A 16,004-nucleotide genomic window follows, 5' to 3' on the forward strand; every position below is an offset into this window, starting at 1 on the left:
CCCGCGGAACCGTTATCCTGTTGTCCTTTCCCGTGAGTGTTTTCTGCGTTTTATTAAATCACATATCACGGACATGCCGAATTCATGTCTGCAGTTTGGGCCTGCAATAAACTTACAACGTTAACATATTTGTTGCCTTTGTTTGTTTCGCTGTTAGTATTAGTTTTGTTGTTTTCACATTATGCCACATTCGCAATACTCATAGTTTCGAAATAGAAATAACTGTTACCACTTCTACGACTAATAATAATAATAATAATAATAAAATAGTAATAGTAATAATACTAATAAAGATGATAGTATTCTTGTTTTCTGAAAAAAAAGGCCTTGTGTGTTGAAACAGGACACCACTCTCTATCTGTGGCCAAGTGCAGGCGCCAGGGTCTGAGGGCCTTAAACTGTGTGGAAAGAAAAGAAGGGAATGTCCACATAATCTCATCCGCTCCCCATCAGCAGGGCGCTGTTTAGATTAGAGCACCGTCTTCTCTTCTCTTCTTTTAGAGAATTTGAAACGGGCTATTTACAAAGGGAATGAGAAGTAGAGGGCATTTAAATTTTTCCCATTGAAACGTGCTCCTTGTGGTTGTATCTTTGGATTATGACGGTAACACAACAACTCTTGTAGATCCAACGTTGATGTTTGTGTGAAATGAATGAAATTGTAAATAGACGAGAGAAATAACCGGTATTATGGCGATTTATTCTAAATATGAGCTCTTTGCGTGCTTTTACGCGGTGTCTGGAATCAGGGCGTAAACATAGCTTGGAGGCTGAAAAGTCACTCATTCTTACTCTAATAGCTCACTTAGCTTTCAGCCTTAAACGCCTATGCGCGCAGCCTCTCCACTGACCATCATCATCATCATCATCATCATCATCATCATCATCATCCTCATCATCATCGCCAGCGGTCTTCGCGTGCCACCGGCAGCCCAAAAGTGGCGAAGCACAGGCGCGTGTTTACGGAGCGGAAGAGTCTGTTTCCTGCCTGTAACAAAACCCAGACTCTCAGAGAGTGTCAAGGAGCTTCTTGGTGCTGAGTGCGTCTCCCCCAATACATCATCTTCATCCCAGAATCAGCGCGATAAGACGGGTAAGGTTAGACCCGCAGCAAAGGTCACCCAGCACAATACAAAGGTGTGAGAATAACAACCTCAATGAGAAATTAAAACGACTTTTTTTCATAAACGGTCGATGTGATACGCGTTTTCTGTTATGATTTTCATCTTCTAAGAAGTTGCTTTGCCAGGTATTGATGAACGTGTCTATTCTTGCCTTCCCTTATCTCTGGAGACCGAAAAGCTCTTTGCCTCAGACTGGTAGGTGGATAGTCATACCAGTAGAGGGCCAGAAACCAATCCTCTGAGAGATTTAGAGTTGCTCTTTCAAGACAGAGAACCCCTGAGCTGAGAACGCAAGTGAGAAGATGACTTGAAACTGATTGCAATGAGACCTTTGCTTAAGGTCGCAGGTACAACCTTTATACAGTGCTTTGCAAAAACATGTAAACCACTTTATAAAAATAAGTTTCATAAATTTAGAATCACAAACTGTATTGTGAAGTGTAAGAAACAACAAGAAATTATTGCATTTGCCTGAGTCCAGTCGAAACTCTTTTCAAAACAGTTCAACCTCTGTCCTCAGGGATGGAGAATTTCTGTTGTAATTTTCCACTCTTAAAAAATATTGTTAATTAAATCTTGATGACTTTGACTTGGCCATTCTCAAACCTAAATGCAACATTTTTGCTGTAGGCCAAAAAGTTTGATTCATTTATTCATTTTCTAATCTCACCTGACTAGATTCCCTTCTTCCACATGTTTGTTATGTCCCTGACTGTAGCAAGCTGGAATTCCGACATGTTTCATCTCACCATTCCTTTATAAAGGCTAGTTTTGTTGGGTGAACCACTAGTAGTAGTCCTGTCAACAGATCCTCACACCTAAGTTGCCGATCTCTATACCTGTTGCAACGTTAATATGGGCCTCCTTATTACTTCTCCTCATTACTTGTCTTCCCTTGCTTGACGGTCACATCTGACCTTCCTTTAAACTACTTGACAACTTCATCCATCCATTCATGGGTTATCATACATGCTTATCCCTAGTGAGGTTGTGAGGGTTGCTGGTGCCTATGTCCAGCGGTCAATGAGTGAGAGGTGGAGAGAAATAGACTATTTTCATAATCATGAAAATATGATTATATTTTCATTCCTGACTGATTTTATTTCCTGATTTGACTATCTCACACGCTGTGAAAGATCCTTTTCAGCTTCTTGAATAAGAAAAACATTGCCACGTTTAAGTGTAAAGGTCCTTAAAAAAATTATTATAGGGACAAAACCTCATACTAAGCATGGTTGATTGACATTGAACTTTCCTTTTTCCTTTATTTCATGGTCATCAGTAAATATGGCAAAAGACCAAAGTGTTGTGTATCAGCAAAGTCTCAGTTCTTTTAGGTCCCGGAAGTTGAGTCTTATCAGCAGGCCATGTGATGGTGTCAGTAGCCAGAACCCAGGCTTGCTCCATTGTGCCTCTGCCTGGAACCAAGTGACGGATGATAGCGTCTTCTCCCTGGAGGAAGTGAAGAGGCCAGAGGCGAGCCCAGAACGAGATTTGAATTTTAGCTAAATCTTGTTCTCACCCACTTATCAGCTTTGAAAGTGCCTAATATATTCCACATTAGGACCTAGCTCACAGGTTCGAGCAGTCCCTCAGGGCTCATTGTGATAACCATGTTGGGGAAAAAGAGACACTAATTAGGCAGTTTACTTGAAAGACTGTGAGAGAGTGAACCGAACCCGTGCTCTGTGTTACTCAGAGACCCTGAAAGGAGGAAGTGAGGTCAGGACCGTCTGGGTCCCTTGCCCTTTGCCCTCCCTGGGGTATCATAAATTAGGCTGCTGTAATTCTCTCCCAGACGGCCTCGCCCCAGCAGGTGTGTGTTTGTATATATGAGCATTGAGCATTAAGGGCGGGTTGTTATGGCTGTAATATCTATGATATACGGTGGTGTTTTAGGAGGAAACACCCAACCTAAATAACTCCATCCTCTGCTGCTGCAAAGTCCTGTTGATAAAGATAGGCTGGGAGAAATCATTTGTACATTGTGAGTAAGTTCAAATATTGTATTGATTTTGCAGATTCAGGTCAATCATCACTGTATTAAGGTTTAGAAAATAGAGTTGTAGTACCTCTGAAATTTTAAGATTAAATGGGTGGTGCCTAAGATAAGGCTATTACACTTTTTATCGCTGATCAGGAAGACAAATTCAGCTGTTTAGATATAGTTACCTGATAAAAAGTCATAGTGTGAAAACTAAATGCCTTTCACAAGGCCTTTGTCAAGACCAGATAACCCCAAAGCAGTTCACACTACATTCAGTCATTCACAAATTCACACACTGATCATATTGACCTACATTATAGCCACAGCTGCACTGGGGTAGAAGCAAGGCTGCTGTATAATTGGCACCAACAGGTTTTCTGACAACAACCAGAAGGCACGGTGGGTGAAGTGTCTTGCCCAAGGACACAACACCATAGGCCCACAGAGTAGGGGTTTGAACCGGAAACCTACTGGTTACAGGACGAACTCCTGTCCTAAACCACCATCACCCCTCAAAAGATTAGCGTGATTCTGTTGAGAGGCTTCGATCACCACATTTGTTAAACAGCTGAGTGCAGACTTGCAACTGGAGCTGCTTTGTGTTACTTTTCAACCTCTGAATAGTTTAACACTGTGTAAAACAAAAACAAGATCTTTTGTGAGACATCCTCATCTCATACTGAGAATAGCTGATTTACATTGAACTTTCCTTTTTCTTTTATTTTCTGTTTATCGGTAAATATAACAAACATTTGCTAGGTGGTGCACTGTTGCTCTCTTTCTGTTGCGACTGTTGTGTAATGTTTAAGATATTGATATCACGACTAACGGTATTTGCAAGGCTTGGTGAGTTTTCGTACGTTTAGGCCTTCAAAAGCAACTTCACTTTGGAAAAGAATATGAACACCTTAATATTCAGGCCTTTGAAGACCTTTTTGCTGCTCATGCTTAATAAATCAGTTTTTATTCTGCTATGGCATTCAGAATACTAGAGATTCTTTTAAATGGGCCATCTCAAATTATCCAGTTACTTTAATCAATCTGGATTTACTAAATAATATCACCAACAGATGTTAGAAGTCCCATACTCCCAATTGAAGAGTCAGAAGGTTTTTTAAGAAATTCATTCTTCTGAGTTGATTTATAAAAACTTACAGAAAACACAAGACATATTGCAGACCATAACTTGACTGAAACGTTTTGGAATGTTTCCATTATCAGCGCAAGATCTTAGTCAAAAGAAAATCTTGTCCAGATCTGGATGGGAACAAATGCATGGTTTAAGCTTCTCAAAACAAGACCATTCTGTATGTTTCTTGTCATACAGGCTAAAAGTGGTAGAACAAGATAAAACAGCGGCTGCCATTTATTTTTAGCAACACAGAGCAAATCTTTCTTGCAGAATTGCTTTGGTTCTTGATTAATTGAGAAAAAAAACATTCTAAATACTTTAACCCTGTGGTAAATACATAGACATTTCTTTCAAAGTATTCTGTGTTTTTTCAGTGTGTTACATCTAGATTTATGAGTTCCTCTGGTTCAACAATCCGGAAACCAATAAATGGATTGGACACAAATGTGGTGTGGTGATTATGGAGGACTCAAATGCTAACAAAGGGGGGGCAAAAAGTGAGACAAAAATAAAGGTGTATAGTAATAGACGTTAATTCATGGTCTAAAGTTCAAGGTCCACAAATGCGACAAGGCATGAATGGAGGTGGTTAAACAAAATTAATCCTAAAACAAACTGGGAGCAGTATAAACCAGAATCCTGTAGAGATGAGCAGTGGGGGACAGATGAACCAGCAAAGAAGAACAAAAAAAAAGCCTTAAAAGCTTTCTGCAGATCTTGATAAAATGGTTTGAAAGGTAAAACAAAATCAGTTCATGTTCATATTTGTGCAACTAAAGCTTCTAAACTAAATTTACATACCTAGAATTATCTTACCCCTTTTTTATGTCTCAATCTTTTGAGATAAAGTCTTTCGTGACATATTCATGATGTTAGATCTCAATAACATATTAATCATGTCATCATTTAGTAATCGCAACATGAGTTTCACCAGCTTGTTTTGAATTGTTTTGTGATCTTTTTGCTTAGGCAAGCTGAATCTAAATGTGGCTGAGCTCTCAAAAAGCTGTTCATGTTGATATATTGTCGATATAGTTTTAGGTTTTGCCGTCAGAAAGCAAAACAAATGTAATATTGTACTTTTCATCTGTAGCCACCAATGAGAACATGTTTTTCTTCACAAGAAAAATCTTGTTTATGTTTTCACATGCAATTCTAGTATGAAATGGGTGCTGTTATTTAAACTACTAAACGTGAATGCTATTCAAAAGAAACTGCACAACATCAATAATTTGTGTATAAATATGCAAAACCTGAAGGTTGAAAATATACAGTTAAATAACTGATTAATTTTTTATTTATTTTATAATTGTGTGTGTGTGTTTTTTCATCAGTTTCAATAGTTTTCTGAGCTTCAGCCATCATACCCACAATAACAATGTTCATGGCGATCCATGCTGTTTGGATGGATATAATTCCCTGTCCTTGACTTCTGACCTTTAGATACAGCAGGGAGTGATATTATCTGTCTCTTAAGTGTTGATGCACATCACTTATAGTAATTAAACAAAAAATAACCCCATTCACAACTTTTGCATCTCCAAAAACACTGAAAAAACAACGTTCAAGGTAAACATTCCGACACAAAATGTCCACTTCCCGTCTTTGTGCCTCAGTCTGCATATTTGTATGAAACTGGATTGCAGCAGTCAGCCAAAAGACAACATCAATCAGTCCGAGTAGCACAATGTAGGCCTTCTGTGTTGACGTCCCACTCAGATTCATAACTTGAAGGCCACATCAAAGCGTTCAATGTCAAAGTCAATTAGGAAACTATTGTTAACATTCTTCTGAACAAACTCTAATCTAATATGATCATATTACTATGATGTGATAGCAACTTATTTTTGCAGTTTGCTTAAATTTTTTAATACCAACTGTTGCAGTCATAGGTTAGTCTTTAATCACTAAAATCCAAAATGGTGTAAATTATGGAATTTTTATACTTTGAAGTGAATATTCTTCACTTCAAAGTGTCATAGACATTTTTTAAACATACATTTACTAATAAATGTGAATGTGAGGGTACATGAAAAAAAGAGAGATGCTGTGAAGCAAATGAAGGAAACAAAGGTATTTACATACAAAAGTCAAACAGACATTATGCACACATGCAGTAGCCGGCCTGCTGCCATACACACAGATGACTGATGTTGCTAACTCCATGCAGGCTCCATCAGTCGGTGGGCGATGCAGGGAGGTCCTCTGCTCTCTGTTGTTGCTGTGTCTGGTCCCTTGTTAGAGAATTGATGACACTGTCTTTGAAAACAAACAAGGCGGGAAGCTAAAAAGGTGGTCACTCATCACAGTTCTGTGACCCAGAGACACAGGGGCCGCAGCAACATGTGAGCAGCATGAACCCCCCTCCAACTACCCCTCATACCCAGGAATGCACAGCGCTGTGTGAGCACACGCTCTTGTTTGTGTTTCGGTGACATCACAGCTGGAATGTGAGTGTCTTGTGCCTGAATGTTTGCCTTTGTGTGTTGTCGTACTCCGTCATTGCAACAGTGACTTAAAACCCAAAACCCTATTGGTATTGTTCTTTCTTTTCACTAATATTTTGTTTTCCTCTGTGGCACAGAGATGAATGTTGCACAGAGGTAGCACTCAGTCTGAGTGTTTGACTGAGTGACTCGGTGATTTAGATGTGAAAGACTCTCTCCCCGTGGGCACTGTCATGCCACGGGATAGTCCTGTCACACCCTGCTCTGGCTCACACTTCACATCACAGCTCAGCCCGTAGCCCTGAGGCCTCCTGAGAGCATGCACAGCAAACCCCGCTGCTAGCCCCTAAGTCTTGTTTTGGAAGCTAAAATCCCATAATTGCAGGGTTGACAGCGATAGCTAACAGAAGACAACCTCACCTGGTTGTAAAGAATGAAAACATCTACTGTTAAAGTGTAGCTAACAGATGAGTGGGGGGTGGGGTCGGCTGTGTAGAAAGTGAGTCGGCTACTATTTAAGGATAAAAAGAGAGAGAAAAATAGTGACTGTGGTGTTTGGCAACCAGTACTGGGATTATTTGCACATCTTTTGTTGGTATGCTTTGCCGTGGGTTTGTAAAGCTTAAATCATATTAGTGGTTTTGATTACATGAATAGTGACATTAATATAAAAAAAATAATAATAATTACAAAATAATATTAATAATTTCCAGAAAAACGTTTGAAATTAAAATAAAATTCTGTGAATTTAAAAATGTCACAGTGAACCTTCTGCTTTTTAGATCATTCATCACATTGTAATATCAACATGAGTAAATATAGAATGTAGTTTTTAAATGATATTTGAAAAATGAATCTTTTCCAAATCTTAAGTGAAGAAATAATTACTCTCTGAATATAATAGAGATGGTACTTCTGTCACCATCATTTGTTTGTGTTAATAGTCTGGCAATTTCTTTTTTGCAGGAATAGTTTTAATTCATTCACAGTTGAAGATTAAAGAGGCATTTAGGATCATTTCACTGAAACTCAATCAGATGTAAGTTTTGGCTTTGACTTATCCCACAAAATTGTAATTTTGTTTTCTTCTAGTCATCTACAAGTGACTTTGCTGCATAACCTAAGCATGTTTCAACTGGAGGTGTCTCTCTCCCTAAAGATGCCATAATAGGGAGCAGGATTCATAAATTCTAAGATTCTAAAACGTAGCCACAGTGTGATCCACAAGTATTAGCTCCACCCAAGTGGGTAGTAAAGTTTTCTTACTGGGTAAGACTGCTGGTCAGCAAGACACAAGGGGACAACCTGTTCTCATTGGACACAGAAAAGCAATAGAAAAGCATCCAGGGTAGGGAACTATATTAGCACTATTGGGTTCAAGTTCATATGAATGGCACTAAGGGATTCATTCCATCCACACTCATAATGATAAGAGATGTGCTTTAAAATTTTAAGCTTTCCTTTAAAAGTTAGGGGTCATGCTTTTCCTTGTCAGTCGTTTGGTGAAATCCTTTGCAAATTCCCAGGGGGCTGAAAATTAAGAATATGCACTATCTGGTTTCCCTGAAACATCTTATTCACATTAATTATTTATTTGTTGATTACGTGTCCCTTCTGTCATATCTGATCTGGCCTAATGGTGCTTTCAAATGGATAATGTGGGAACAAGTTGTGTTCTCTTTCTGTCTGAACTGTGCTGAAAAACCATTCTGTTCAGCTGACCTGCGGGCAATTCTCCAAATTCCATGATTGTTTCGGATGAATCACATTATATAATGGAACTGTATGTGGGTGCGACCTGATATATCTGATAAAACAAAATGAAACTAAAATTACACCTTTTACTCACTCTGACTCATTCTGTTCTCCTTGTTTTTATCTCATCTTTCCCACTTGTTTTGAGTCTAGGAGTTGTCCTGATGACTAAGAAATCAAGTATTTACATTTGTGAAAAGTATGTTTTTTTGCAATTTTGGTGCAATGTTGTTTAGCGACTGTGCAAAAATCACAATATCTCATTGAGAACCGGTTAAAAAAAGGTTTAGTATTGAAATCCTAGTATGATTTCATTCCATCTTTTTCTTTCTTTCCATCTTGAACTTTAAAATACTTTTGCTTCTACTAAATCCATAAATTAAAACCCATTGAGCTAAAAGAAAGAGTACAATAATAAATTAAACAAGATTTAAATCAAAAGGATCATATTCTGTTTAACATTTATTGGTTTCAACCACAGAGCATTCCGCATTACCATTAAACCGTGTTTTCTGTGATATCTTCATTGTAATAATGTATTTGTTTGCTCATTAATTCCATAGAAATATCTGCATAGGTTCTTTTGTTTAAAAGACAAATATTTGAAACTGATTTCTCTCCATCTAACTGGCTTGTCTGACCTTCATTTATCAACCACTTCAGCTGCTGCAGACGGCTGTGGGGAGAAAACAGGAGAGCCAGTTTGTTTACATCATATCTCAGCCAAGGCCCTCAGGACAAAACGGATGAGGATACTTGCACACTGAAACAGAATTATATGCAGTTGCTCAATCGCCATATACAGCCAGACCATGCGGTTATCTGCGTCTGTTCAGCTTGGGAAGTACCTGACATTTATGATGGGGTGTCTGGTCTCTCCTTCTGAAAAACGCTAAGCCATCTCACATAACCTTTGCCCCTCAAGATAAGTTATTTTGTCTAAACATATCTGTGCAGGACTTCAAGATCTTAATAAAGTGTTTATATCCTTTGAATATTTTCATATTTCGTTATATTGTGTCTCAATTTATCACAATGAAAACTTCCTTGTCTGTTAGTGAGATCTTATCTAATAGATCAACAAAACATCCTGCATATATGCAGAAGGAAAAGTACAGATTGCCTTCTTTTAAAAGAAAAAACTAAAAAAAAGCCAAGAGTGCATTTTTTATTTCCCAGCTCTGATACTCATAAATAAAATCTAATGTGACCAACATGCACACAGCATATATTTGTTCTGTACTCAACAAATGTGACGTTAGAGAGTGAAAAGAAGAAAGTTTTATTAAAAGAGGGTCAGAAGAAGTTCCATGAATCATTTACACAGAAAACATTTAGAAAAGCTGCTTGGCTCAGATGAAAACAAATTGTAAGTTTTTGACATATATGCAAAATGGTACATAAAGGAGAAATCCTTTATTCTACACACTTTACAATCATGCACTACGTTGAGTAAAAATTCCACCAGAATTTTATGCAATAGAGGGCTGTGGTTGTGACCAGCATTCAAGGAGTGTGAATACCTTTTGGAAGGCATTCTAACTCATTTCATTATTTACCACAATTCAGATTTAATGTCCTGAAACAAAGTCCACAAGGCTCTATCACCACCTTGTGGTAGTAGATTTTATTGCAATAACAACCTGAACCACAAAGATTTGTATTTAGATTTGTCAGTCATGACTCGGAGGCGTTCATTGGTTAACAAATAGCTGTGCGGGTGTTTCTTTTTCGAACTTTAACCTGGCAAAAACCACTGACGACATGTTCATGGCGAAGTCCTATTGGTTAATCCACTCACACCCACTGTGACACTACTGAAAGCCGATTTGAAGGTGAGAGTCATTTTACATCCAGTTAGCTTGCTGCTCAGGTGACAACTCCCTGCTGCTACAGCCGTCTTTAAAAGAAGACATGTCGGTGTTTTGTGACGTGCAGCAAGCAGCCCCCGTTGCTGTCTTTAAACTTACGCAGGACTTCAGTAAAGACGAGTTTCCAAATAAGGTGAACCTCGGAGTGGGAGGTAAGATGCGCGCTGGGAAGCGTTAACCATGGTAACGGTCACGATGGGGCATCTGCAGCTGCTGCATGGTATAATGATGAATTCTGAGACCTAAACTTATGTTACCTGTCCAGGGACATCGTCTGTAAGTGGGGAAGGGCATGACATTAATTTTATTTTTTTCTTTTATTTAGTACATAAATATTTAACGCAGCTCTTACAATAGCAATCGGAATGCATTTTACTGCTAAATGTTTTGTAATATAACTTTGACAAATCGTGATAGAAAAGAGAAATAAAATGCGATTTGACGCGTCTACGAATGTCCTACAATATCAGATCAGCAATAATAAACCCAAGAGGGGTGGCATATGATTAATCAAACCCATTGTGTTCAAGCAGCCTATTTAGGGAATCACAATTCTCCATTCCCCATTTATTTTTATTTTATTTTATTCCTACCGCTTTCTCTACCGTATTCTGGCGCTTTATAAAGTTACCTCTGTCTCTGACTGAGAGTCGATTGGATTACTGCAACGTCATCAAGAACACGCCACTTGTAGGGGTTTAAATATGTGTCTTCTCTTTTAAAGCAAAACAGATCAAACGCCCCAGCCCCGAGTACAAGTGTTTCCCGTGTTAGTATTGAAAGAGTAAAATTCCTCCTTTAAATGAGTAGTGTGAGAAACATTGTGTGGCTTTGTCATGGCAGGACAAGGCCAGCCTAGTCCCATGATTAGTACCGGAGGCTGAGGTCATATAATCCGCATCCCGTGCACGACGCACAATGCTACAGATGGTCAAAAGCTACTGCGCAGCTGGTAAATGTAGGCCACATAGTGTCTGGTGCCACATGCAAGAGGAGATATTTGCAGTGCTGAAGAAAGTAGTCCACTAAAGTTAAAACAGAATTGAAAATAAATAAACAACTAAAGCATTGAATTTGGAATTTTGTCAGCTTTTATTTACTTATTTTATTATCAAGTCATTGTATAAAAGGAGAAAGAAAACCTCAACATGGTGGAGTTTGTGTAAGCTGATGATCTCTGTTCCTGGGATAAAGAGGTTATTGCATGTTACACTCCTTATCAGGTGTTTGCTCATACTTTACCTGGCAAAAACACACAAGAGATGAAAGTACGCACATGTGAGGGCATCTTGGAACAGTCATGGGCAGCTTTGTTCTGCTGTTCAGGACAGCATGCATGAAGCTGTTCAGTTTTTGTTATTTGTACTAACCAAAATCATTAATTCGTGTATCCTGAATTCCAATTAACCTGTTAAAACAGTAATGTGTTAATTTAAAGTCATGTCATTGGATATGTGTGGATATTGCTCAGTTTGGTTAGAGCAATAAGGATTTATTTCTTACAAATTTCAAAGACATAAAGTCCCACAAGAAAATAGTCTTTTCCAAGCTTTTACATAAAAACTCAGCAAACTAATTGGTCAACTCTGAATGTAGGTTTTTGTTTTTCATTGAATAAATTGTGTAAACTGTAATTTTACTAGAAGCCCAATAAGTTTAAATTCACATTATATACTATTTGAAATATTTCATCAGGAAACATAATTATGTTCCTGTTACCTGCATGGTTTTAATCACCTTTCGCTGAAAAAAAGAACCCAAACAAAACGAATACATGCATAAAGTGAATCTAATGGAACATAAAAATTGTAAGCATTTTCCTGTCTATTCTGGTTTGTTTTGAATTGTTTTTTGGGGAGAGACTGGGGAGAATTGCATAAGAGATTTCGTAAATTTCTTTAACAGCGGTAGCCGTTTTGAGTGAAACTGAAAATGAATAAATTTTCTCTATTAATGCTGAAAGCATGTGGACGTAACTTCTGTTAGATTCTTCACTTAACTTAAAAAATGAATCAAGTATACTTGATATATAGGCTACACAATGTTGGTTGATGATGGAAAGGTGGAAATTTTAAGTTTCCATGCATTTAATATTATAAAAAAATATTTGACCTGCCCATCAGTCATTTGGGGGACATGTACAGATTTTATTCTATTCTTTTGTCAATTGATTAGTTCATCTGAAATAATGATAAATGTCTTGGTGTCCCAAAGCGTACAGGACCAATGAAGGCAAGCCGTGGGTTTTACCGGTGGTGAAAAAGGTGGAGAAGCTTATCGTTCACGACGACAGGCTAAACCACGAGTACCTGCCCATCCTGGGCCTCCCTGAGTTCAGATCCTCCTCCTCCAAGATCGTACTGGGAGATGACAGCCCTGCCATTCGGGAGGACAGGGTTTGTGTTGTAGAAATTAGTGTGTTTTTTTTTCCAGTTTTCAATCTTTTCACATGTGGTTTAAAGGTCTCCTGCTATTTCGATCAGGTGGGCGGTGTCCAGTGTCTCGGTGGTACCGGTGCATTGAAGATTGGTGCAGAGTTCTTGAGACGATTCTACAATGGGAACAACAACACTAAAACACCCGTCTACGTGTCTGCACCTACTTGGGGTATGCCCGCATATGCCGACATATGAACAATAAAGGATCACACATTAAAGTGAGAACTGAAGCTGCTTGATCTGGAGACAAGCCCCTTATTTGCAGAATTTGATTGGCTTGCAGATCTGTACTTTGAGAATTACTAATGTCCTACTGCTATCGCCTTTTATCAGTGGTCTGTTGTTAGTCAGTAACACCAATAAACCAATCTTCTTTTATCTACAGGAAGCTTTGGCAGTAAAAAAAGAACTTGTGGTGTAAAACCTGTTCTTACTGTTTGTTCCAGAAAATCACAACGCCTTGTTCAACAGTGCTGGTTTTGAGGATGTGCGCCCATACAAATACTGGGACGCAGAGAAGAGAGGTCTCGATTTGTCAGGTTTCCTCAGGGACTTGGAGGCAAGCACTTAAATATGACTAAAGTTAGATTCAGGGTTGTTATATTTAATATGAGTTTGCATTGCTGTCTTTCCCTGCAGAGTTGTCCAGAGCGCTCCATCTTTGTCCTACATGCTTGTGCCCATAATCCCACTGGAACGGACCCCACACAGGAGCAATGGAAGCAAATAGCTGAAGTCATGATGGTATAATGCTTTAGAAATACACATATTCAGTGCATTGTTTATCCAGTACCACTCAGTGAACTGTCATTTTCACATTTTATTGGGTAATAATTTGTGTTTTTCTTCCCAGAGGCGAAAACTGTTTGTGTTCTTTGACTCGGCCTATCAGGGATTTGCCTCGGGTAACCTTGACAAAGACGCTTGGGCTGTCCGCTACTTTGTCTCCATGGGCATTGAAATGTTCTGTGCTCAGTCTTTCTCAAAGAACTTCGGACTCTATAGTAGGTAACCAGTCAGTACACAGAAAAAGGTCACACGAAGTAAGAACAGTAGTCGTAAAACAAATCTCATGTCCTATTTGAAAAGTGAATTACAATGCTTTACAGAGGCATTCATTCTTTTCCACATTTTGTCACACAGACGTATAGATTTTTTTATTGGGATTTTATGATTGATAGAAGCTGCGCATAATTGTGAAGTGAAAGGAAAAGCTTCCCATGAACTCCAGGTTTTTTGTGATAATAATGTGATCAGGGATTGAGTTTTCCACAATACAGTTTGTTTTTGTATGTAGGTCAAAATGTTACATTTTCTTCTCATCTGACCAGAAAACCTTCTTCCTCATGTATCCTGTCTCATTCACAGCTTGTGGCAAACTGCAAACAGGACATCTTGTGGCCTTCCTTTAACAACAATTTTTTTTTTTCCATTTTACCATAAAGGCAAGATTAAGGTGTAGGAAAACGTTGGCATTCCACAGTATTTTCTTCCAAAAACTCCAAAGCACCTTTCTGAAAGGCAATTGCATCAGGTTATGGGAAATATATCACAGTGATGTGACACTGAACAGAAACTTGTTCTTTTTTTAAATGGTGCTTCTGCTGGGAAATATATCACAGTGATGTGACACTGAACAGAAACTTGTTCTTTTTTTAAATGGTGCTTCTGCTTACCTGCCAGATGAGCGTGTGGGTAACCTGACAATCGTGGCACGGGATGCAGATAACCTGAAGAGAGTTCTCTCCCAGATGGAGAAGATTGTCAGGACCACCTGGTCCAACCCACCGTCTCAGGGTGCTCGCATTGTTGCAGTCACGCTTAACTCACCGGAGCTATTTTCTGAGTGGTCAGTGGAAAATCTCATATAATCATTTTCCAAGGCATTTCATTTCAATAGCCAACTAAGTTACGATTTTTTTTTTACTCTCCTGTTTTTACCACTCAGGAAGGACAATGTGAAGACAATGGCTGACAGAGTCTTACTGATGAGGGCTCAGCTTAAAGCCAAGCTCCAGTCTCTGGGAACTCCAGGGACCTGGGACCACATCACAGACCAGATCGGCATGTTCAGCTTCACAGGCCTCAACTGTGAGTTCAAGAACGCGCTTTCAACACTAAGAACAAAAGGCGAATGTACAGAAGCCTAAGAAGAAACTATAAACTTCTAACATTGTCATACCCATATAGGCTTTGTAAAGAGGCAAGTGAATACAATTTCCCTGCTTCTTTGCTTTTATCTTTTGCAGCTAAACAAGTAGAATACATGGTGAAGGAAAAGCACATCTATTTAATGGCCAGTGGTCGCATCAACATGTGTGGTTTGACCAGCAAGAACATCGACTATGTAGCGGAGTCCATCCATGAAGCTGTTACTAAGGTGCAGTAGGATCATCTCACAGCTCTCAGCACTTCCAGAGATGGCAAATCTCTGTGGTTGTCCCGCAGATTTTTTTATCTGTAACAAAATGAGAATTTTCTTTCTGAATTTTAATTTACTGTGTTAAAATAAGTTAAGCAACTCCTGAATAGGAATGCTACTGTGCAGATAGTTTTTATCCTTTCATAAAACATAATGTTATAAATCATGTTCTTTGTTTTTTTCCTCATGTTAATTTTATTGTTTGTCTTTATGTCATTGGAAAAGTCTTGAAGAGAGACAACTTGCCTGTGCTTTATCACAATTTCTTGAGCTTCCTTCTTCAAGTGTAAAAAGGTTAAAGCAGTACAATATTGAGGATCCTTAAAAGGACCAATTTAATTTATAATTCAGCCATTAAGAACGACTGATGAAAAATTATAGCTGGATGAAACTTCAACTATTGTTCTCAGGAATGTATTTCACTTTTAACTATGTAATTTATTAATACCCTGTGGAAGTATAACTATTTTCTTGTTTAAAACTTGTGTATGTGTGTGTAGTATTTCTTTCTAGCTCCAGTCAGCACAAGCAGCATCGATCACTTCAGAGAAATGTGTGCTCAGTCCTGCAGGCTCTGTCTTGATATTTCCGATCCTGTCAGGTTCCTGCCGGTTATTGTTGACCCTTCTTAGCTCCGACTAGTTCTTGTGTAAGAGTTGTTGCTCGGAAAAAAAAAAAAACACTAATGATCAACCAGCCTGCTATCACATCTCTATGTACAAAACACTTACAAACAGACTGATAAGCAATTTAATTGAGGCTGAAAGAGTTGATTGGAAGGTTATTTCCAATAAAGACTTATGAGTATTATGTTTGTATTGTTTCTAA

At 38.5% G+C, this 16,004-nt stretch overlaps 1 protein-coding gene across 1 annotated transcript; it reads left to right on the forward strand.

Moving 5' to 3' along the window:
• The first annotated feature begins 10,278 nt into the window (after positions 1 to 10,278).
• On the forward strand, positions 10,279 to 15,986 carry got1 (glutamic-oxaloacetic transaminase 1, soluble). Its single transcript, XM_028007536.1, has 9 exons — positions 10,279 to 10,468; positions 12,531 to 12,712; positions 12,800 to 12,923; positions 13,201 to 13,313; positions 13,394 to 13,498; positions 13,608 to 13,758; positions 14,438 to 14,603; positions 14,703 to 14,845; positions 15,004 to 15,986. The coding sequence occupies exons 1-9, from the start codon at positions 10,360 to 10,362 to the stop codon at positions 15,141 to 15,143; spliced, it is 1,233 nt and encodes a 410-aa protein (XP_027863337.1). The 5' UTR covers positions 10,279 to 10,359; the 3' UTR covers positions 15,144 to 15,986.
• The last annotated feature ends 18 nt before the right edge of the window (positions 15,987 to 16,004 follow it).

This window comes from Xiphophorus couchianus, chromosome 22, assembly GCF_001444195.1.
Source record: "Xiphophorus couchianus chromosome 22, X_couchianus-1.0, whole genome shotgun sequence".
NCBI classification, from domain to species: Eukaryota; Metazoa; Chordata; class Actinopteri; order Cyprinodontiformes; family Poeciliidae; genus Xiphophorus; species Xiphophorus couchianus.

Coding starts and splice junctions, on each gene's coding strand:
- got1 (XM_028007536.1), top strand. CDS start 10,360: ATGTCGGTGTTTTGTGACGTGCAGCAAGCAGCCCCCGTTGCTGTCTTT. Junction 12,713..12,799: donor CTGCCATTCGGGAGGACAGG/GTTTGTGTTGTA, acceptor TATTTCGATCAG/GTGGGCGGTGTCCAGTGTCT. Junction 14,846..15,003: donor CAGCTTCACAGGCCTCAACT/GTGAGTTCAAGA, acceptor TATCTTTTGCAG/CTAAACAAGTAGAATACATG.